At 43.8% G+C, this 21,779-nt stretch overlaps 1 protein-coding gene across 6 annotated transcripts in view; it reads right to left on the reverse strand.

The window, feature by feature from the left end:
- The window catches only part of Tom1l1 (target of myb1 like 1 membrane trafficking protein), a 44,073-nt gene that overhangs the window by 1,282 nt on the left and 21,012 nt on the right, over positions 1-21,779 (reverse strand). For 3 of the 6 annotated variants that reach the window (NM_001253859.1, XM_063268709.1, XM_039085577.2), the window contains 8 exons: positions 15,860-15,993; positions 12,432-12,489; positions 11,998-12,115; positions 10,686-10,785; positions 6,369-6,420; positions 4,251-4,356; positions 3,770-3,845; positions 75-139 (listed from right to left, as the gene is read on the reverse strand). In NM_001253859.1, coding sequence (NP_001240788.1) covers positions 76-139; positions 3,770-3,845; positions 4,251-4,356; positions 6,369-6,420; positions 10,686-10,785; positions 11,998-12,115; positions 12,432-12,489; positions 15,860-15,993 — 708 coding nt within the window. In that variant the 3' untranslated portion in view covers position 75. Of the gene's footprint in view, positions 1-74; positions 140-3,769; positions 3,846-4,250; positions 4,357-6,368; positions 6,453-10,685; positions 10,786-11,997; positions 12,116-12,431; positions 12,490-15,859; positions 15,994-20,516; positions 20,871-20,926; positions 21,340-21,779 lie in introns of those variants that run through there. The other 3 variants (XM_039085579.2, XM_039085578.2, XR_005489750.2) reach the window with 3 other exon arrangements.

Raw genomic sequence — 21,779 nt, forward strand, 5'->3', positions numbered from 1 at the left:
TTAAAGAATTTCATACAGAATGTGATAATGCACTGAAATTAGATGGAAGTTAAGTTGCGTAAGCTGTCTTTTACCTCAGCATTCACTATGGCTTTGAGCTCCTTTCTTGTGGGAAGCATCAATTTCTTCATAAATAGCTCTGAAAAAAAGTCACCAAGGCAGAAGAATTACACATCAGTTTCAAAGTACCATATTACTACCACTAGAACTAAAAATACAGGCTTTTGGGGGGAGGTCATGCCTCATATGTGAATTAAAACTAATCTGCAGCTTATTCTAACAAAACATCTAATGTTAGAGTCTTTCCTGTCTTAAAACTCATTTTTACTTTTGATTTAAACTATGACTCAAATTTGGGCAGTGTGGTTTTTTTTTTGTTTGTTTTTTTTTTTTGTTTTGTTTTGTTTTTTACTTCAAAGATAAAGGTCTGAGTTTTAAAATATTTAAAAAAATTAAGTCTGCCTTCTTTAACATTGTATTATAGTCTAGACTTGGGAGAAACCTGTAGCTTGTATTGGTCATCTTTGTACCTTTAATAAATTATAATTTTTAATGATTTGCCTCAGCTTTTTCTATGTATTTTTCTATCTCAAAAATGTCTGTACCCAGAGATAACATTCATATATAAAATGGTAGCAAAACACTGGGAGGTCTCCAAAATAACACCATGAAACAGACCATATTTTTACAATATTTCTACAAACTGTAGCCTTACTTTCCATAAGGCAGTTATACCATCCTTAAACCAGTCTTCTCTGTCTCTCAGGGAGAAAGTGCATGTCCAAGATGCCCATCTTACATGGAAACTTCACTTTCTTTCTAATCTCTCCAGTTTATTTTCATGTGCATTTCCCCTTACTTTCAGTCCTGTCAACCTCTGTCTTCTCAAACAGCTCTTCAGCAAATGCCCTCTTTTCCACATGGTAACTTCTTCTGAGAAGTTCTAGCTAGCCCTTAGTAGCTCCAGGTTTCATACCAGTACAGTCTCATCCCATAGCTACTAGAACCTACCCCAATGATCCTCTAGTTCCCAAGCCACACCCATCTTTTAACATTTGTGTTCCTATTCACTTTCACTAACTTTAACATTAAAATGTGGTTTCTGTCTCTAATTCACTAAAATGGCTTTTTAACAAAATCCTCTATGTCCATATATCATCCAGTTTTCGGTTCTTGACCTGTTTGTACATAGGGTAGACTTCATCCGAGCTATGCACAAGTTAAGTTTCCACATCTGGCACCAGATCCCCATTACTTTCTTCATTCTCTGCCTTGGCATTTCCAGCTCATTGTGCTGAAACTTTGTACTGGGTTTCTATTCAAGTTCTTTTGTAGACTTGGCAACAATTGGCAAGGCTGCCTCCTCTGACTCCCCTCTAGCCTTCATTTATGTTACTCCTGTTCCGTCCACTCCAGTCACTATACCCTTTACAAGCGACACGAATGGCAAATACTTGCCTGCCAGTTTACATCTGTCTCCACATTACAGTTGATGTATATAACAACAGAGAGCTTGTCTTGTTCAAAACTAGGTAATAGTCATTGCCTTCAATATACAGGAAATGTTCAACAAGAGAATTATATGTATCCCGGAGATGAATATATGTCCCACTAGGACAAAAAGAAAATTCTTGGCTTGGGATTCCTAGCTAAGTAATGTGAAAGCTCCAGAATTTCCAAGAGTCTATGCTTTTTCTTGTAAGTTCCTGGATTTAATCAGACCTTCCACAGACCTAAGGCTCTAAGTCTCCAGAAAGCAAGGACCACAGTGGTAGAGTTGAGGGTTTTACTTCTCCAGCTTGCTACTGACCAGATAGCTATCTCCCCTGAGGTGCCTAGACATGACATACCTACTTAAAGCTGTTAATCTGAATAGGCTCGGAACCTGACATAGCTGGACATGAATTTCAGTACCAGTTTCTCTCCTCATATATTCAATGGCATAGCTACTTTTACCATGCATTACCTGGGGAAGTGCCATCATCCTGGTTAGGAAATGTTAGCAGTTGGGTGCGGTGGTACACGCCTATAATCCCGGCACTCAGGGCAGGAAGGCCTCCAGAGTCCATTAAGGTTTACTAATAAATGGTGACGGATATCTAATGCTTGTGTATCAGGCCATTGGCAGTCATGGCTCAAGTGGACTGTGGTGAACAGCAGAATATACTCTGCACAGGAGACAGATACTCCTCTCTCCCACCACTTTCGCCAGAATATAGACATGTAGGCCTGGTGTTTCTACAGTATCCCAAAGCTTGAGAGGCTCTGACTGTTCTGGTTCTTTTAGTTTTAAACTATTGGTAATTAATTTTTAAAACGTTCACTTTAAATTCTGCATTGATCAAAAAAAAATTAATACACTGGGACCAGATACAGATTACCAAATATCTAATATTTGGTACCAGGTTACCAGTTTCTGAATAGTAATTTCCAAAAACTTGTTTTGAGCATTTTTAACCGGGATGAGAGGGTCAGTGATATGATGTAGAGAGCAGCACGGCGAAACAAAGATGGCGCGGACATCCAGCCTTGTCTGGATATAAACGACTTACTGCGCATGTGCAGGCTTGTCCCCTTGCTAGGGCTCCCTCTAGTGGTGAACAGCGGTACTGCACATGTGCGGTTTATGCACCAGGTGTCAGTTGACCGTTAATATGCTAATGAGGTGATTCATTCTCCGCCAATCCCTGGAGGACAAGTAGTGGGGTGATCCATGCCCCACCAATCCCTGAGAGATAATTAGCATACTGTTGTGTATATAAGTCGAGCGACTTTGCTGCTCGGGGTCCCTGTTCAAGAGAGCTGTAACACTAAGAAGAGCTGTAACACTGAGAAGAGCTGTAACACTAAGAAGAGCTGTAACACTGAGAAGAGCTGTAACACAGTAAAGGCTTGCTCGCCGAAGAATCCTGTTGCCGCGCGTCGTTCTTACTGGCGGGACATTAGGCGCGCGACAATATGATACGGAGCTAGAGAGATGGCTCAGCGGTTAACATTGGCTGCTTTTCAGAGGACCTGGGGTCAATGCCCAGCACCCACATCGAGGTGTTACAGCGGCCTATAAGGAATCTGATACCCTCCTCTTCCTTCCACAGGTACACATGTGGTGTGCTGACATGCATGCACGCAAATAGAACACATAAAATAATAAAACCCTATGATGATCTCATATACAGCTCGGCAAACGGGAAATCATTACATGATGATGCTACCTTAAGGATTTCAAGTTTGGAGAATTTTCATCTTTCTTTTGGCCAAGGTCTTGCCATGTAGCCTACACTGGCCTCGCTTGTGGCTCTCCTACTTCTGTCTCCTCTGCGCTCAAAGTCTGGGTCCTTTTTGGCTATTCCTGGCTGTAGAACCCCTTTAACATTAATAGTCATTTTAGTGATATTTTTGCCATGCATGTTGAACACAAAAAGTTCTTTTACATGTCTTTTGATTCAGTTCCGGGAGAAACTTTTAAAATGCAGCATTAACAGGCTGTCAATGAATAGTGCCTCCCCAACCCCCAAGCTAAAGACACACCCCCGATCTACGCAGAATGTTGGTTCCAATTCGTCCTTAATGTGCGACCCTATCATTTTCTCAGAGAGCAATAAGGCCATTAAGAGGAATAGCCACCATAAAATCGAATAAATCTTCTTAATAAGGTAATCAATTTCCGCCAAGAGCTAAACAAAGTTAAATGAATGGCCAAGCTCAGTTAGCTGTGTCATCAAAGGGAGTCACAACGAAACATAAATTAATAATTTTATAAATGACTTACTCTGTAGTGGGAGCTAAGGGATCAAACTCCATTACCTCGTAGTAACTGGGTGGTTGGAGAGCACTGTTTTTTAACACTTTAGGTGGAGAGAAAAAAAAAAAAGACCAGTAAGTAAACAATGTGCTTGTGAAGAGTGTGCACAATTCATATCTATTTAACAGTACCAGATATTTCTTTTAGATATGGAGTATATGATTCTAACAAATGCAACCAAAACAGACTGTTCAAATGCCACTAAGTTCCACGGATCTACACATAAAACCTTTTCCAAGCCCCAGCGAAGATTTTATTTATTTTAGTGTGACAACATTCAGTTCACAAGTATTTTTATAATCTAATGTGAGTCAAAGGGTGAACCCTGAGTTCACGAGTCCATGGAGCTTCGACGTAAAATGTGCTCTCCGCATTTCTCCCCTATCTTGAGGTAATAATTCTTCTCACGGATTTATTTATTTGGCGCAAGGTGTAAGGTCTTACATACCTGGATGATTGCTCGGCAAGGGTGGCAGCCTCTGGCTCGACGGCGCTGCCGGGGCAGTGTGTAGGCTAACTGGCTGTAGCAATACTGAACTGGAGTGATCCGGAAACTGGGAAAAGTATAACACATGCTCAGGCATCCATTCTACGGCAAGCATTTTTTCTCACTTAGATTTCCTGGCTTCCAAATGGCACTGTGCCAAGAGCCAGAGACACTCAGCTGGGTGAGAGCGAGTCATCGTTACTACTTCCGTTTTATAGCAATAACTACTTGTAGAATGGACTACTTTTCCGCATGGTTTCCCGCTCGTCACGTTTCATTCCCCACAGAAAAAGTAAAATGTATTAAAAAAAAAAAAAAAAAAAAAAAACACTGTTTTTAAGGAAGAATTGGAAACAGGTGGCCTAGTCTAGCTTCTGCCTCCCTCTGCGTGTGAAATCTCAGCCTTGAACAGGAATGAAAATTCAGTTTACAAGTAGGCGTGCAGTGATGCTAGCAAAGCAAAAACCAATAAGGATAAACGTCTTCTTGATCTAGGTTTGGCCGGCACACCTGAGAGGCTGGGTCAGGAAGACGATGAACTTGAGGCTCACCCCATCTACATAGCAAGACCCTGTCATCATCAAAAACACTTTGTAGTTTCCTCCTTCATCCTACAAGTATGTCCTGGGCACTAGTAAGACTGGAAATAAAACAGACGAAATAGTAATCAGTGTCCAGTGACCTGCTCTGTGGTGGAAGCAGGATATGGGAGGAGAGAAGCTGAGGTAGAGTGGAACTCGCTCTGACGGCCTGGGAATGAATGCCTCAGCTCTGGGGACCATCAGACAGTGCTGACTGATTATTAGAGAGCACAGGTTTCTAGGCTCTGAAGTCAGGAGGGCTATCATGGTTGAAGCACAGTGAGCCAAGAGAGGTCCGGAGTGAGGCAGGAGAGTAAGGTTGCCATGCCGAGCTTTCACAGTATAAACCTGTGAGGCAGGCAAGCAGGTGGGGTTTGTGCAGATGAGTGGCTTAGCTGGAAGTCGCTCGGGTTTGACTTGTTAAGAGTTGACGATGAATCTGGGATCATCTGGGCCTGTGTGAGATGGGATGGGGCTGCTGAGAATCGATGGGAGGCAAAAGCTTAAAACAAACCAGGAGAGGTTATTACAGTACCCACTGTACGACTGCTTCAACTGGGGTGTGAAAGTGGAGCGATGCGGACAGTTAGGATATTTTAAAGCAGAAGGGAAAACAGTGGGGTCAATGACATTTACAAGGCTTTCAGCCCCTGGCAAAGTCTTTAGTGAAGTACGGAATCTGCTAGAAGCTGGCTCTCCAGCTCTCCTGAGAAGAAGAGGAGAGTAAATGCAGACTTGATATGAATTCTGGGTTCAGGGAGCAGGGTCTGGGCTGGAGATAAAAGTTCGTTGATTGTCAAGTCCTGGTTATTTTAAGGCAGGAACCAAAGCTAGGAATGGTAATGCATGCCTTTAATCCCACTGTTTAGACGGTAAAGAGATGTGGCTGAGGGGTTTGTGGCCCACTGTGGCTAAAGGGGACTCTGTCTCAAAGGAGAAAGACGGAGAAACAAAGGGTCCTAGAGGAACGAAGTTAAATAAGACAGAGAGGGAAGTCAGCGCTGGGAGAGAAGAAGGGACCGGGATAAGAAATGAAATGAGATAAGGGCTTTGAGAGACGAAAGAGGAGGACTAGGACTGGAACTAGGCCCAAGGGTGACTACAGGAGAGACACTGTTGCCCTTTGAAGGGGTTTAGAGAGGGAGAGATGAACAGCTTCGGGATCTTGGCAAATGTAGATAATGTTGAACTATATACTTTTTTTTCTTACAGTGCTGGAGATCAAACTTAGGCACTGTGCATACTAGACAGGTGCTGTACCGTTAAGCTATATATATATATCCCAAGCACAGAAATTATTAAATCATGATCTTTAACCATCCATCTAAAAGAAGTAAAATAAAACGTGTCTATCTTCAAAAGACTGAGGCCGCCAGCGACGGCCCTGCCAGCCAACCTTGAAGGTCTGCAGAGTAAAGCCTTAAAGGCAACCACAGTGCTTTTGGTCGCCCTCATCTGCTGACTAGGAGAACTTCAGCAAAAGGGCTTTGTTACTCACGTTATCATATGTGTGGCTTGAGGCGAGGTTTTGGCTGGTCCTCTGGGGAAACCTAGGATAGTGTGATAACACAGCATGATTACCCTACAGCGAGAACACAAAGGCAAAAACGTGAGGTGACTTTTCCTGCTCTGAAAATAAGGCGGGAAAACTACACAAAAAAATGGCACCCCCACTTCACATTCAAAATGATAACCATTGCCATCTGGTCTGAGTGCCTTCCAGGTCAGATTGTGAAACTCAACATCAAAGGCAGCAAACTCATCCGCCCTCGACAGTGGCGCATCTGTGTCCCTGGAGCGTGCACAGGACATCAGTGCAAACACAGCCTTCGTTCTTTCCATTCACAGCTAACACCCATCACAGCCTGAACGACGAGAAGCAGTGCAGAGCAAAAGTTAGAGAAGAGAGATGGGAGAGTTCTCATTCTGGGTAAAGAGGAGCGGGAAAAACATTTTTGTATCCCATTACTCTTACAGAATGCCACTATAAAAGCTGGAAACAAAACAAAACAAACCCAGAAGCCAGTCAAGAATGTGAAAAATTACTGACTGGGAAAGATGACCAAAATCTAAGTTCCAATGAACTACTGTTGAATTTACCCTTTTTTGGTAGTCTCTAGATTTAAATGCAGCCTGAACCCCAAATGCAGGCCTAAGGGATAAGAACATTGAAAGGAAAACATCCACTTGCATGCAGGGAGCAAGAAAGATACCCCTAGCTGCCTCTGACCTTCCTTACATCCCAAACATAGCCAAGCCCATGGTGGCTGCCCTGGCTCCAGGGACAACGTGGACTGATACGAGATGAAAGTCTAGAATGAGGGAAACTTCCTCTCCAGTGGACAGCGCTATGACTTCAACAGCATGAGGAGGGCTGTTGTTCCTTTCTCTCCTACTATCTGGCTGGGGAACTCAGGAAAACTTTCTTGTAAGGTTGTTGTGAACTCCTAAGATTGACCCGTGAATGTTCACGAATCCAGTCTCCATAATGATGTCAAAATACTGAGAACACAGATGCTAACTGCTACTAGACTTCTTGGTTGACTTCAACTCGGTACATGGCGGGACAGATTTGAAATGCACAGCAAGGGTTAGAGAATTCAGCTGACTTTTGAGCCCCAGATACAGAGGCAGGCTGAAATTGTGAAGTGAATCTAAACACGTTCTTTGCTTACTAAAACCAAAGAATCAACATTACAGATGACATTCTACCAAAACCAAGCGTATACTAATGCTAAAGATATAATTCAAAATGACTAGGCCTATAAAGAACACAAAAAATTAATGTCGTAAGATGGCAGCCAACAGAAATGAATATCTAGAGGAAATGGATGCTGAAGTTATCCCAAGGAGATTTTAAAGAAGCTATTGTAGTGCAAATATGCCAAGAAGAAACACACAGTAATACTTTTAAAGAAAGAAAGGGACGGTGGGAGGGAGAGAGGGAGGGAGGGAGGGGGAGAGGGAGGGGGAGAGAGAGAGAAAGAGAGAGAGAGAGAGAATGTCAGCTAACAAGTAGAAGACATAAAGAAATGAAAATTAGCAACCAATCCAGACTCAGTTTCATTGTAAAGTGGAGATGACAGAGCAGTTGGTGAACCTGAACATACATCACAGACAGTGCTCCAGTTTGAACAAGAGGGAAAGAGACTAACTAGGCAGCCCTAAAACACTCAGGAGATGGTACAGAGCCAACAACTGTTGGCAGAGTCCCAGCAGGAAAGCACACTGTGTGTAGCACTGAAAATAAATATGAACAAGTAAGCCCCCCAAAGGTAGTTTGGTGAAAGCCATAAACTCATAAGATGCCGGAGAGCCCATGCAGTGAACTGAATGCTATCCGTCCTCTCGAAAAGCATGTCCAAGTCACAAGGCCTGGCACCTGTGTTGTCTTATTCAGAAACGAGGACTCCGTGCATGTAGTAAGGAATTTTCACCTGGATGATGGGATTGGGCTTCAAGTCAATGGGCGGTGAGCATAGAAAATGTGAGGCAGAAATTGGAATAGGCAATAAAAACCAGCGAAGCCAAGAAATACCAAGTCACCCGAATGAGGAAGAGCCGGAGGGCAGTTATTGAAAAATTCGAGACGGACTGAAATCCAGACATCTAGCTTGCGTAACTATGAGATAATAAAACCTGTGGTTTTAAACCACCCAGTTTGTGGGAATTTGTAATGGCAACCATAGGGAACTATGGTTGTACTCAGCCAATCCGACACAAATATGTCCAGAGAAACCATACCCATGCATCACGAACTGCTCAAAATTAACAAAGAGAAAAGCAAACAGAAGCTTAAGGCAGAGCACACTGTCTACAGAGAATTAACTGTTGGACGCCATGGTATTTGTTTGTTTGTTTTGAAACCACTGGTTTATAATTCTCCTGGGATGAAGAGAAAAACGAAGATTTTATCGTGATACTGAGTCAGAACTTGGGGGCTGGCACTGTGATATATGTGTCCTGCGTTTTCAAGTTCGATGTGTGACGTCAGCCGTCGTTCTAGTGATCCTCAGCACACCGGACTAGGAGCTGACAGATTAGACGTAACTAAACACCAGTAGCTGAGATTTGGCTTCTTTAAAGACTTTCATGGAGACAGTTGCTGCAAATTTTTCTGTATTACTCATGGATTCTCATGTTTCCCAGCAAGCTTAGCAAGATGACAGGAAAGCGGCTAATTTTCTAACCCTAATTTAAGATTGCAGGTCCAAAGGAAATAGAGTGTTGATTTTAGGAGACGCTGTCACTTGTCCCTTATAAAGTTACCGGAGTTTGTGAGTCTATCTGTTTTGCAGCCAACAAGTTCCTATCAAACGCTTCAACTCTGGCCAATCTGAGGGCCGAAAACAATATAACATGGTACGAGACAGGGTGGTTCATGACCATGAGCCCTGCTCTTGGGAGATGGAGGTAGGAAGATTGCTGTGGATTTATGAGTTCTGGGTCAGTCTGTGCTATAGAGTGAATCACTCTAAAAGAAAAGAATAAATAAAACCAACTAGACAACCAAACAACCTTGGGTGTTTTCCTGTTCTCTCAGAACTCTGAAAAGCACTGCACATGTTTGTGAGCCACTGGTATTTCTTTGTGAGCCACTGGTATTTCTGTTTTGGCAACCTTGCTAATTTACTATGTGGATTTTGGCCAGTACCATCTCTAAGACCCAGCCTCCTATCTGTACCAAAGGAGTACTAATCAAACAAAACAAACTAAACTCAGCACAGGGTATATAGAGCACTGTTGTACATAGGCATGTCGTGAAGTTAGTGCGGCCCTTACCCTCACCAAAATCAATTCTCATCTTCCTTGGTCACTGTATTTCCCATAACTGACTACCAAGAACAAAACCAGAGAAAGAGACATACGGACAGTTTATGATGGGGTTCCACATTAAGAATTTTACTTACATTGCATGATCTTTCTGTGACTCCTAAGAAGTATTCTTAGAGGAAAGTGACAACTCACACTGGCTAAGAATTTCATACTGTGCTCAACTGCTAAAAGGAAGCAAGGCCAAGATTCTGACGAAAGGTCTGTCTGGCTGTAAAGTCTCTATTCTTCGGTACCATGTGTTGTACAGCAGTTTCCTCTAAGATTTAAAACGTCCATCTTGGAGGGAGGTTCCTTAAAACACAGGATGCTGAAGGGGAAGCGACACAATGGGATGTTCTAAGGGGAGTTTACCATTCCATCCTGCAAGGCATCTCCTTATGCTTAGAAAGTAATCTCTATAGCTTCAGGAAGTCACTGAAACTGACCAGAATCAGTAGGCCCCGCCCTCTCCCAGCATGTCAGCCATAAAGACTGCTGAAAGACACTCTCAGACAAGATGAGCTGCCTAGAAGAGGTGTAGACCAGCAGAGTCACCTGGAAGAAGCTGAGACCGCTAAGCTACGTGGGAGAAACAGAAATAAGCTGATCTGCCTAAAGGAGGCACTGACCTGAGGTGCCTGGAAGAGAGTCACTATCCTGTTGAGATGACTCAGGTTTGTACAGTGATTTCCAGCTTTCATGACCTGTCACCCATGCTGAGGTAGGCTTTTTGGTGATGCAGCATCTTTGAGTCATTTCTGCTCCTGTAAATTACCCTTCACCCATATTCCTGGGGTTACTTAACCCCAATAAAACTCATGGTTCACCACATTGGACTTCAGTGGTATTTTTACTTTGGTCTGTTGTAGGTTCCCTATCTAGGGTGAGTAGATGCTTGGTCACATCTCCCCAGAAACAGTGTCACACAACACCATGTTTTCTTACATAAGTAACCAGAATACCACAGCATTAACTCCTCTGGTATTACTGATATACTTACAAGGTGGGTACTTCTGTATCTTCTGATGCTAGTAAATCCATCTGTGGCTGAAGACTGGGATACAAGTTGTTTGTTATAACAGGACTCTGAGAGCTGACATCTAGAATATAAAATGCATTTGTTTGATTTTTTTAAGTCAATTTTTATCATGTTCATGTTTACCGTTATTATTATGTTCAATTTTCCACAGTTAAAAAAGAGGTTAATTTAGATACTTCTGTCTCCATAAAATCATAGGGTTTCTTCTAAAGGAGACTAAACACCATTATTTATAAGAGACAGAAAAAGAGACAAGGGCAGACAATCCCTGCCACAGAAAGAGGCTTTCATAAATGGAAAATATTATGTGTGGGGTATTGCAAAGTCTCAAACTCATTCAAAATGGAAAGGGCTGCACGTCTTCTAACCTAGCGCAAAAGTGGCCAGCTACAATTTCTACGGAGCTTTACCTCTAAGCTCTTAAGTTCCCATAATATTAAGACACTGAAAGGGAATAATTACCTTCTGTTGCCCCAAATCCAAAACAAAAACCCATGAAAACTCTCCAAATCAAGCAGTTCCACAGAGCTCACTGGCTCATATAAGCAAGCCACCAATACTTCAGAAATGAAGGAGGCTGCGAGGAAGCCACAAACTCAATACTGACTACTCTAGCTGTGGAAACACGAATGTAAGCGAAAAGCAAATTATGGTTTGGCTGAACTCAGATTGTAGATATTTTTTTCGTTGTGTTCATTTTGTAGCGTAAGAAAACCTGTTGGAAATAAGGATAGAAGATACCCCCAGGTAGGGAAGGCTACTCCAAGCCTACAGTGCATTCTGCAAATACCATTTCATTTCAAACCATTGCCTCTCTTCCGAAAATAGGAAAGGCTCAAAGGTTACTGGCAGAACTGGCTTTCCTCACCACCTTCACATTTAACTACCATTTGGTCTTGCCTCAGATTCCTGAATTCTCCTATCTGCATCAATCAGTCCCTTATCTGATACTGTGGTACAGCAGAGAACTCTAACAATAACAGTTTATGTTCAGAAGAGATTTACCTACCAGCAAGCAGGGAATAAAACTTCTGACAAGTCAGGTAAATTCTACTAAGGTGACTGGGATGAGTTCCAAACCCTCCCTGACACACCCCACTCGTTCGCTGGGTCTAGCCCCACCATTTGACAGAGAAGTGATTCCATCTCCTGACGATAGTTCTCTGACAAACTGACTTCTGTCCTTCTCAGGAAGTAGTCAACTAGGACACCCAGGCGAGCTATTTCCCATCAGCCTCCTCTGCTGGTCAGAGAAGGCCCATTGCTTATTTACTTAGGCCGGAAAGCTGAGCGTTCACGGAGTTGAGTGGTCCCTCACTGGACACAGGCACTGGCGCCACGGGACCTAGGTTGAGGAGATCGCAGGAAGGAGCAGAGGGTTCGCTGGAAGTCTGCAAACAAAGCAAACAAAGCTACAATGGAGGAGGGGAAAATCATGTGGCTTTACATTCTCTCTCCACACACATTCCTTTGGATATTTTTCCAGGCAAACTTCAGCCACAAGGCCACCGTAGCATAAAGTACATTTTCCTAAGCACCGGAGTCCTTGCTTACTTAGAAGGCTTTAGAGGAAACCAGGCCACCGAACCCACTGCAGGTTGTCAATGTGTGTGACAACCTAAAGAGCTGTTTTTAGGGAATCTGCTTCCTGAAACATAGTTAGTAAGATGCTGGGTCATTTACCTTAGGACGTTTCTAATCACTTACATTGGCTTCCGTCGGGTTCCTCTTCTGTTCCAAAAGCCTTTGCTGGTTTCGAGTAAACCTGTTGAAATTAGCAGTCATGTCACTTATCAAAGAAAGCCTAGCATTATTAAATACACTGACAGCCCTGCAGCAGGGCTGAGCCTCCCCCTTACTCAATTCCTGGAAAATACATCTAGTAACTCTTCCAGGGGTGGGGACATAGCTTAGAGTTTAAAGCTCAGCATTCAGTCCCCCACACCACGAAACAGCCACCAAACCCTTCCTTATAGTAAACAGAGTACCAACCCTTTTAAAACACTTAATACATCCTATTTTCTAGAAATTAGCCTTATTAGTAATAATACTACTACGGTATGTGTAATTTCTAAGCTGATTCATTCTATCTATCTATCTATCTATCTATCTATCTATCTATCTATCTATCATCTATCTACTTGGAGATAGTACTTTGCTATGCAGGACGGGCTAGATCTATGATCTTCCCATCTGAGCTTGAAACGCTAGAACTATAGGCATGTGCCGTGATGTCTCGTTACATATAAACTTGGTTGAAATTATATTTTATGCAATTCCATATCCCAATTCAATTGTGTTGTATTTTTATAGCCCCTTAGATCTGTAACTTTCAATACCTATGAAGTATTTTCATAAAAATCAGGAACACCCTTGCCAGTTCCTACTTTCAAATGTAAGATTGTTTCTTACTTTGTCATTATAAAAGTAATTTTCATGAAATTAATCCAACAGTCAGACGATGGGCCTGATTAAACTAAATGGGACATTTAACAAAACATACACGTTATGAATTTAGGAAAGGTATGTATGTGCATATATGTGTACTTGTGTGTGCGCACACATTCATGTGCATGTGTGTGGGGGGGAGGGTTGATGGTTACAAGAGAGATAAGACTGAGCTGAGGGAGAGAGTAACTGGGATGAATTATATTTAGGTATAAACTTGTCAGGGAATTAACATGTATTTCAGTGTATAAAAAGTCAGTGTTCAGTGTGCCGTCCTAAAGATACTTGATCCTAAAGCGAAGACCGTCCTTTTACACTGTTGGCTTTCTCTTCCATTGCTTGACCACCGAGGTAAAAGAGAAGCAGTTAGGACGGTAGGGGAGAGGTGGACTAGTGATGTTGAAGAAGTCCACATTACTCTCCACTCCCTACATGCCTGTGGGTCTGATTTTCTGAACCTCTGGGTTTTGTCTGCTAAACAGGAAGAGCCTTTGAGCCATTTCTTCACAAATGGGCTCTTAGGGGCAAAACCAGATAGCTCCACAGAGTGATACCATAGACAGCAGACATGGAACCGGCTTGCAAATCAAAATTTGCTACAGAAACTTACGGTATTCCCATTAAGACACACTGACTCCAAATACCTAAATATTTTAAAACTTTATTCTGTACTTGAACACACTTATGTTTTAGATAAGTAGTTTTCAACCTGTGGGTTGGGACCGCTTTTGGCAAAAACTCTGTCTCTTAAAAAAAAATAAAATAAAATCTACATTACGATTCACAACAGCAAAACTACAGTTAAGTAGCAACAAAAATAATTTTATGGTTGGAAATCAATACAACCTGAGGAACTGTATTAAACGGTGGTAGCATTTGGAAGGCTGAGGACCACTGCTTTAGATTCTTGCAAAATGCGTGCTTTGCCAAGTGGAGGGACGGAAGTGTTTTGCAGGTAGGATGGAGGTGAATCTGTGGGGACTTGGAGACCAGACTGTTATAAGGAGAATCGTGTTCTCCTCTAATGATACCCAGGTCCTCTTAGCTCAGAGGCTACGACAGGCTAGAGGACAACTGGGGGACTGAAGAACACAACAGGAATGAAGTCAGTGAGCAAATCTACCTTGGCGAGGAGATTTTCTTGGATAGTAGAGACAAGCTCACTGTGGTGATAAAAATAGTCCTTGAAAAGGAGGACCCAGGAGAAGCAATGGAAGCATTAAGATGGGAACCAGTTTTGAGGCAGGCATGGGAACTGAAAATGGAAAAAAGAGGCCGAGGGCCAGGGAAAGCAGGCAGCCTCTGCTGGAGGCAAAGGCAAGGAGGTGGAGGCTCCTTTAAGGCTTCCAAAAGGAAATGCAGTTCTCCTAGCAGCTGCCATCCAGCCCAGAGATACTCGCTCATATCTCCTAACCTGGAGGACTTAGTTTAGGATATAATAATAATAATAATAATAATAATAATAATAATAATAATAGTAATAGCAACAATAATAACAATAACAACAATAATCTGTGTTGTTTCAAACCATGATGGTCATGGCAGAATAGCAAAACTGACAAGCATCTTTCCTAGAAGCTCCGTGTCTCTACCTTGGGATTCAAGGACCACACTCACTGTGGTACACGTTGTTCAGGGCCCAGTCAGAACAAGCAATCCAAGTTCCTGATCCAGACCAAATAAACAAAAGCCCCCCCCCCTTCGTAAAGGAGGTGCTTAACCAATGGTCTTACAGTTGGCAACAGAGTCCTCCCAAATGAAAACCAGACAGCAGCAGTAACGCTGAAAACCACGTGGTTGCCCTTGGATGTTTCCCTGCTTACAGAGATTTACGTCATAGGAAAGATCAAGTCTTGTGAGTTTGTCCAGGGCATGGAGCCTGGGCTCAAAGTCAAGCGTTCTTATAAAAAGCTGTCGTCCCTACAAGGTGATGGATGTGAGGCTGTGAAGGAGAAAGGAACCACCACCGTATAGCTGCTGGCTTTGCCTTCCTCATTCTCTTTACTCATTATTGATGTGTGTACGTGTATGTGAGTGTCTGTGTGTGTTGGTGTGCGTGCTCATGTATATGTGCATGTGTGCACGCGTATGTGTATGTGTTTGAAAAATCTTTGTGATGTTTAAAGTCTTAATGGAGCATCAGTGAAAGTATCGGTGTATAATTAAGTGACTCACGTGCCTCCAAGGGACAAAGTCATGAGTTTAATCCCAGTTGCTGTCAGCTGTTTTTAATATACATTATCTCACTTACTCCAGGAAAAAAAAAAATCAACCCCTCCAAAGGGGTTGATACTCTTTTTTTAAAGGTGGGGCTCAGAACGTTAGGCAGGTAATCTGTATCATCTCGCATCGTCTGGATTTGAATGTGGGCCTGCTCACCTCTTTGTATTTCAGACTCACCTCATCCTTCATCCGCTGGTTAGAAATGTAGCCACTGTGCCGTTAATGTAGCAATTCTCAGTGATAACAGTACCTTCCTAAGGGAGTCTTCCCTTCAGCCCAGAGGAGCATCTCTCATACCTGGGGAGCAGGAGCCACCCAGGAGAAAACTATTCTATTCACCATGCCACCCCTCCTAAGAGAAAGGGGATCCAGAAAGAATGTTCTTGTGGGCTCTCTGGAAGGAATGTGACAGCACGCTGGTGAAGCGAGGGCTTGAAGCGGGTAGGGGCGGACCGTCTGCTCACCTCTCGTATCCGAGGATGGCATTATTCAGATCCTCGTTCACTTGAATCAGTTCCACTGTCACGTCTTCATTCTCAACTACCACCAGCAGGTCCATGATCCTCTCCTGCATCTCCCGACCCGTCTTGTAAAGTTTCTGTCGGACAGAGAGAGAGAAATTTCTTCTTCCACCCTTTCCACCCGTAAACAACCTCACTGGTCTATCTACGCTCACCAGAGGTCACTCCCATGCTGGTGCCCAGGGACCATCAGGTTTTTCAACTGTGGACAGCTCTCCCTGCCCCCATCAGAGGACAGTGAAAGAAAAATATTTGTAATCTCTCTCTCAAAGGACAATGTGGGACACTGAAATGCTAAATGGAAATCTAGACCAGTCCTGTTTAACAACTGAACAATTTGGGGGTGGGGTGTGGGGTGGGTAGGAATCACTTGTGTTCCACATTTTAGTTTAGTAATCACTTGCCCACATCTACCTGCAGGCTGGAGTGAAAGTCAGAGAAGAAGGCGGCCTGGAGCCCTGTAACTACAAAGTGTAGGCATAAAACATGGCTGCCGTTATTAGTGAGCGTTTACAACGCGAAGGCATAATTTTACTTCCTGTTACATGTGCTTCGGCCTTTAAAGTTTATAGCAACATCACCTTCAACATAAACAGAGCCAGAATTTAAAAAACTCACTGTGGATAATGACCTTATTTGGACTGCTTAAGTTCACTGCCCTGAGCCAAGACATTACCCCACAGCTGGCTTCTCCTCAGAAGCATCATAGACGCCCAGAGAACACTTAACTGATTCAGCATCCTCGAGGCTCAGTCTGGGGAATCTACATTTTTTTTTAACAAGCTCGCCAAAGTGTTTCTGAAGTACCCTGACACTGGAAATGTGCTGCCTTGCAACCCACTCCCTTCTAGCCAACTTCCGACAAACCTAAGGGGCCCAGGCTGCTATTAGCATCCATCCATCTGGGCTACATTCTCCAGTGCCCAAAGGTAGCAGGCAAAAAACCAGGGATGCCTCTGCTCTCACAGGGAGAGCATGAGGACTTGCCTAGGCATCACGCAAGTACACAATCTGACTTCTCAAGGAAGGTGTAGGCTTCATTAAACCTTTTAGAACCTCAAACAGTCTATTACGGGACTCCTGACAGGAGATCCAGAAACAAATAAATCAGACCACCACTAACTGGCATTTAGACGTAGAAGTCACCACTTCTGCAAAAACCTAAAAATATCTAGAGAACAAAATTAAATAAAAAAGAGGAGAGAATGGCTGGAGGTGGGGTGGGGTGTGACAGGTAAACGAGGCATTATACCCAGGGTCAAGCCGGATCAACTGTCCATGGAGTCGATGTTTTGTTTGTTTGTTTCTTTTTCCCTCAGATCTTAAATATTTTCTGCTTTTAGGGCGTCTATTCTCAGGCAACCATTCAACTCTGCACTGCAACATTAGAAGAAGCAAAAGGAGTCCGGAAGTAGGTGTGGCAGGGGATTGGCTATAAGCAAGAGATAAGACTTTGTACTCAACAGACCAAAGGTGGCCCCAGCACACTCTTAGGAAACAGTCTTTGAGGCCCTAGGGTGCCTAGTATACAGCAGGGTGTCAATAAATGCAACGTCATTGCCTAAGGAAGGGTCACTAAAAGACTTCCCAGATAATCAATATAATCTATAACACTTACACTATTTTCAGTACCCAATATCACCTAAAGAAAGGACCTATAGCGTCTAAAGGACCTCCCTCCCCCAACCCCAACCACGAATGAGAGGGTTTTTTTTTTTCCTTCTTTGCTTGTTTCCGATGGGACAGAAAATGTTCCTCTTGTTGTTCACAGAAAGCCTTGCTGGAACGAGGTCAAAAACTCAAGGAATACAATGGTTTTTAGGTGCCCAAGACAAAGTGTAGAAATGAATTGAAATGAATTGGCAGCCAGCATTGACAGCCCCAGTCGTGTGAAGACCCTCCCTTCGCCCTTTGGAGAGACAGATGGAGAGGAGACTTGAAAGAAACAGCACATCTCAGCGGGCTTACAAAGCAGAGTGTGGAAAAACACACTCTTCAAAAGCCAGCCCACGCTGATCTTTACAATTGATGTCTGTCTCAGAGGAGGGCCACACCAGCAAACAGCACAGATCAAGCCCTGTGGGGGGCGGGGGGAGCACAGGGGTCAAAGTGCTCCATGAAACCCTTGTGCAGCTACGGATGCAGGGAGTAGAAAGGGGGGTAGTGGTTAGCATATGTGTCTGTCACAGAACCCCAAATTGTCTCTTTGTAAAGGCAAAGTCGGGCATCTAAGCTACAGTGCCTTAAACAATTCCAAAGGCTCTGAAGGGCAGGAGGCTCATTAAGAGCTTCCTCCCCCTCAATGGTCTCCCCTGAGTCTTCCATAGAACACTTAAGGATTAAGAAATGGTATCTCTTTACATTTCTGACACCGACTGTAGTCGCCCTCCACATTCACCGACAAGGAATATGCTAAAACACAAACCAAGATACACTGCAGCGGCAAAAAACAGGAAGGAAAGACGTCCAAATGGCTCCTTTGAAAAAAGTAAAAAAACGGGAAATAGTATGTGTTCACGCAAGTGTCTCCAGAAAGAATATCTGTATGGCCATGTGTCTATTATCTGTCCACGGCACATTTCCTCGCTCACAGCACTCTCCACCCAGCGTGAGAGAGACACAAGCGCGGCTCCGTCTGCTCGAAGGAAAAACTCTCACTCCGAAGCTCAACAACTTGTCAGCATAACCCTCACAAGCCCATGAACTTATCACAACTCTTCCAATGACCCAAGTCTAGGGCCTTGACAATCTCTCTCTCTAACGCACTGGTCTTCCACAACTGCTGTTCTAACTTCCTTTGTCCACAGGTATTAATTCTTCAATAAAGCATTGATATTTGCAACTCAACCAATACTTTAACTGACTCCTCTGGTCCTAAAAGCACATTCGGTAAACAACCATTTGGAGTGCTGTTGTTAGACGGCTGGTCAAACACTAGCTGGCTTGAAGGTCAGTGAGGATGGCCAGCTCTCTCCATCAGCTCAGGACCCCCACATCCTGGGTTCTTGCTAACACTCTTTCAAACTCGAAGAACTGGTAGCTAATTACAAGAAACATCGCCTCAATGATTTACTCAGTGGCTGATAAAGAGGGAAGGTTTTCCTTTGCCTGGGCAAGGACAGAACCTCCTGGGCAAGGGGAAAATCCTGTTATACAACTTCGGAGAACAGCCTGAAACCAGACTATGAAGAGAAACATGATACTCCTGAACATGTTAAGACCACTCAGGGAATAACTACCCCCTTAACGGCATGCATACTTTAGATACTGTTCCCTCCGAATGTTGCTTCTAACTCTCGGGGGTGGGGGGTGGGGGGTGGGGGGTGGGGGGTGGGGGGTGGGGGGTGGGGGGTGGGGAGTGGGAGTGGGGGTAAGACTGCCCTTTCTAACTCTGAAAGCTTTTTTCTTCTCCCTCTTCCTCATTCCAAACATCTGCCAGAATCCTAAGCCTGCTTGCCCTGATTACTTGGGGGCGCTCTCACTCCTGGGGAACCCCCTCTTCCCCCACCTCCCAAGCAGCTGCTCAGAATTCCGCTGGCTGAGTCGGCTTCCTTTCCTGACCTCCAACTCAGAAAGCCTGACTTTCTTTCTTGGCTCCCTCTCCCTCCGTGCAGCAGCTGCCAGCCGTTAGTTCTGCTGCTGTGTTCTCGAGCTTCTGGGTTACCTTTGAAACTCTTTTATCTACAAGACGAAGACCTTGCAAAAGGGACCCCGTGTTTCTCAGTGACGCTCTGATGACTTCAAAAGTGGAGGTCTCTGTTGCTGCTTGAGGTACCTTCCAAACAAAGCACAGAGCTATACAGGCCCATCGCAAAGGGACATAGGCTAGCCATCTACAGTCAGTCATGGCTTCCAAACCAGAAGTGAATTGGTCCCAACAGACATTTGACTGGGGGAGCAGGTTGTTTATCCAACGCTACATCGTGTGCTACCCTGCGCACAAACCGGTCCCTTTCTAACTACTCCACTTCATCTCCAAAGGGAAGAAGACAGACTCTAAGACACTAGAAAAGTCTGTTCTGCTCCATGTCTTACAAATGATAAAAACAATGAGAATGGTCAAAAAAAAAACCCAAAAAACCCAAGTGCTTTTCCTTCCTTTTCTTTGGCCCTTTTCTTTACTTTCAGGGTCCCCACCACCTCCACCAAATGGTTTACAAATTATCTTCTGAGGATCAAATTTTAGTTTCTCAAGATCTTATATTTCTCCAGTAAGCTAACTTAAAGCTCTCTCTATTTCTACTTTCGAAATCCAAGTTCCCTTTATCCTTTTTCTCCGTCCCAGAGAGGCTGGGCAAAGCAAGAAAAGAAAGCCCACTAGGCATGTCATATACCAGTGGCTCGACTCAAAAAGCTGAGGCTGGCAGGCTGCCGGTGCAAGGCCAGACTGGCCAGCACCACAGGATCTTGTCTTAAAAATGGAAAAAGGAAGTAAAGAGGAAGCGGGCAGGGGGCACTCAGAAAGGGGAAGTACCAAGAAGAAAACCAGCTATTCAGGGTACGAGCAAAGTGTCCAAAGTCATGCAGACAACACCGAGGAAGCAAATCCAGGAAAGATACATTGCAATTCTTTTTTCCTATGCTCAAATCAGACACTTACATCAGACTGACTGCAGCCTCTCAAGCCTCCATCTCCATTCAGGCAAAAAAGAATCCGGTCTCCACCCGGTGAAGTTCTAAGTCCACAGTCGCACAGCAGTGAGGAAAAAGAGAGGCAGCCATCTACCAGGAAATCTCAGCCTGGAAATCTCATCTACCAGCCATCTCAGGAAACACAGGAGCCCTGTGAGACAGCTTGGGCTGGAGGAAGAGAGAAGGACTTCCACGGAGGTAGATTTCAGACAAAAGGACACAGAGAACGAGATGCATATGAATGGAGTCTCTGGTAAAGTGTGAGCAGAAGGACGGGAGACAAGAGGCCTTAATGCCAGCAAACAGCCCCTGGTTAGGTGGATGCGCAGAATTGGCCCAACCAGTTTTGAGTGGAGACTTCTCCTATTGGCTAACTACCTTCCATCGGTTCGTCTTCAGTTCGTCTTCCAGATCCAATGAGCGCACACCACCCTCTCCTGTTCTGGCGGCTGTATCATCAGGACCTCACTGGTCACTGGTTTCTGACAGGGTTCAACTAGCAGCGCTGGCTGGCAGGTTATAGGAAGAAGGGGGTAGGGCCAGATCCTGGATATTCACTATGTACTTCTGCCAGTACTGCGATGTGCTCAGCACATACTCTGCAGGTAATCCCTTCCTGTCCATAATTCCAACTGGACACTCATCTCCAATGACAACCTAAGCTCATGCTGGGCCTCCAGAATCTCCTGCAGTTTTATGGGAAGGTGGTGCTTATGTCTCAACAGCCGGGGTTGATCTGCCACTGGTCCCCATAGTTCATACAGGTATAAGAAAATTAAAAACAGTAAAAACTAAGAATCTAGAGAATTATTCTTTTTTTATCCTAAGTCAACCTTTGCTGGTCACAATAATAAATATTTATCTTTAAACAGAGGCTCCTAGTCATTTCTCTCCACAGAAGAATGCTCAAAGTTCATTGTTTTAGCCATGGTTGTTGATGAGAATAAAGAAGGTTAAATAGGTTTAAAAAAAAAAACACATTTGGCAAAAGAAATTAAGGACAGCTTTGTTCACACCGGATCTTTATGTAGTGCTTACAAAAAGCACAAGAAGGAAATTAAAGTTAAATATTGTACAGTCTTTGTTATCAAGCTGATCCGTGTCAGAGTTGAGCATGGGCTGGACTCTAATGTTGACTCATTACACAAGTGTCCTCACTGTGCAGAGCAATACACACACAGCCCTGGGTTCTGGCATCAGAACAGCAACCGGCATGCAACCATCATATTTA

Source organism: Rattus norvegicus, chromosome 10 (assembly GCF_036323735.1).
Source record: "Rattus norvegicus strain BN/NHsdMcwi chromosome 10, GRCr8, whole genome shotgun sequence".
Taxonomy (NCBI): Eukaryota; Metazoa; Chordata; class Mammalia; order Rodentia; family Muridae; genus Rattus; species Rattus norvegicus.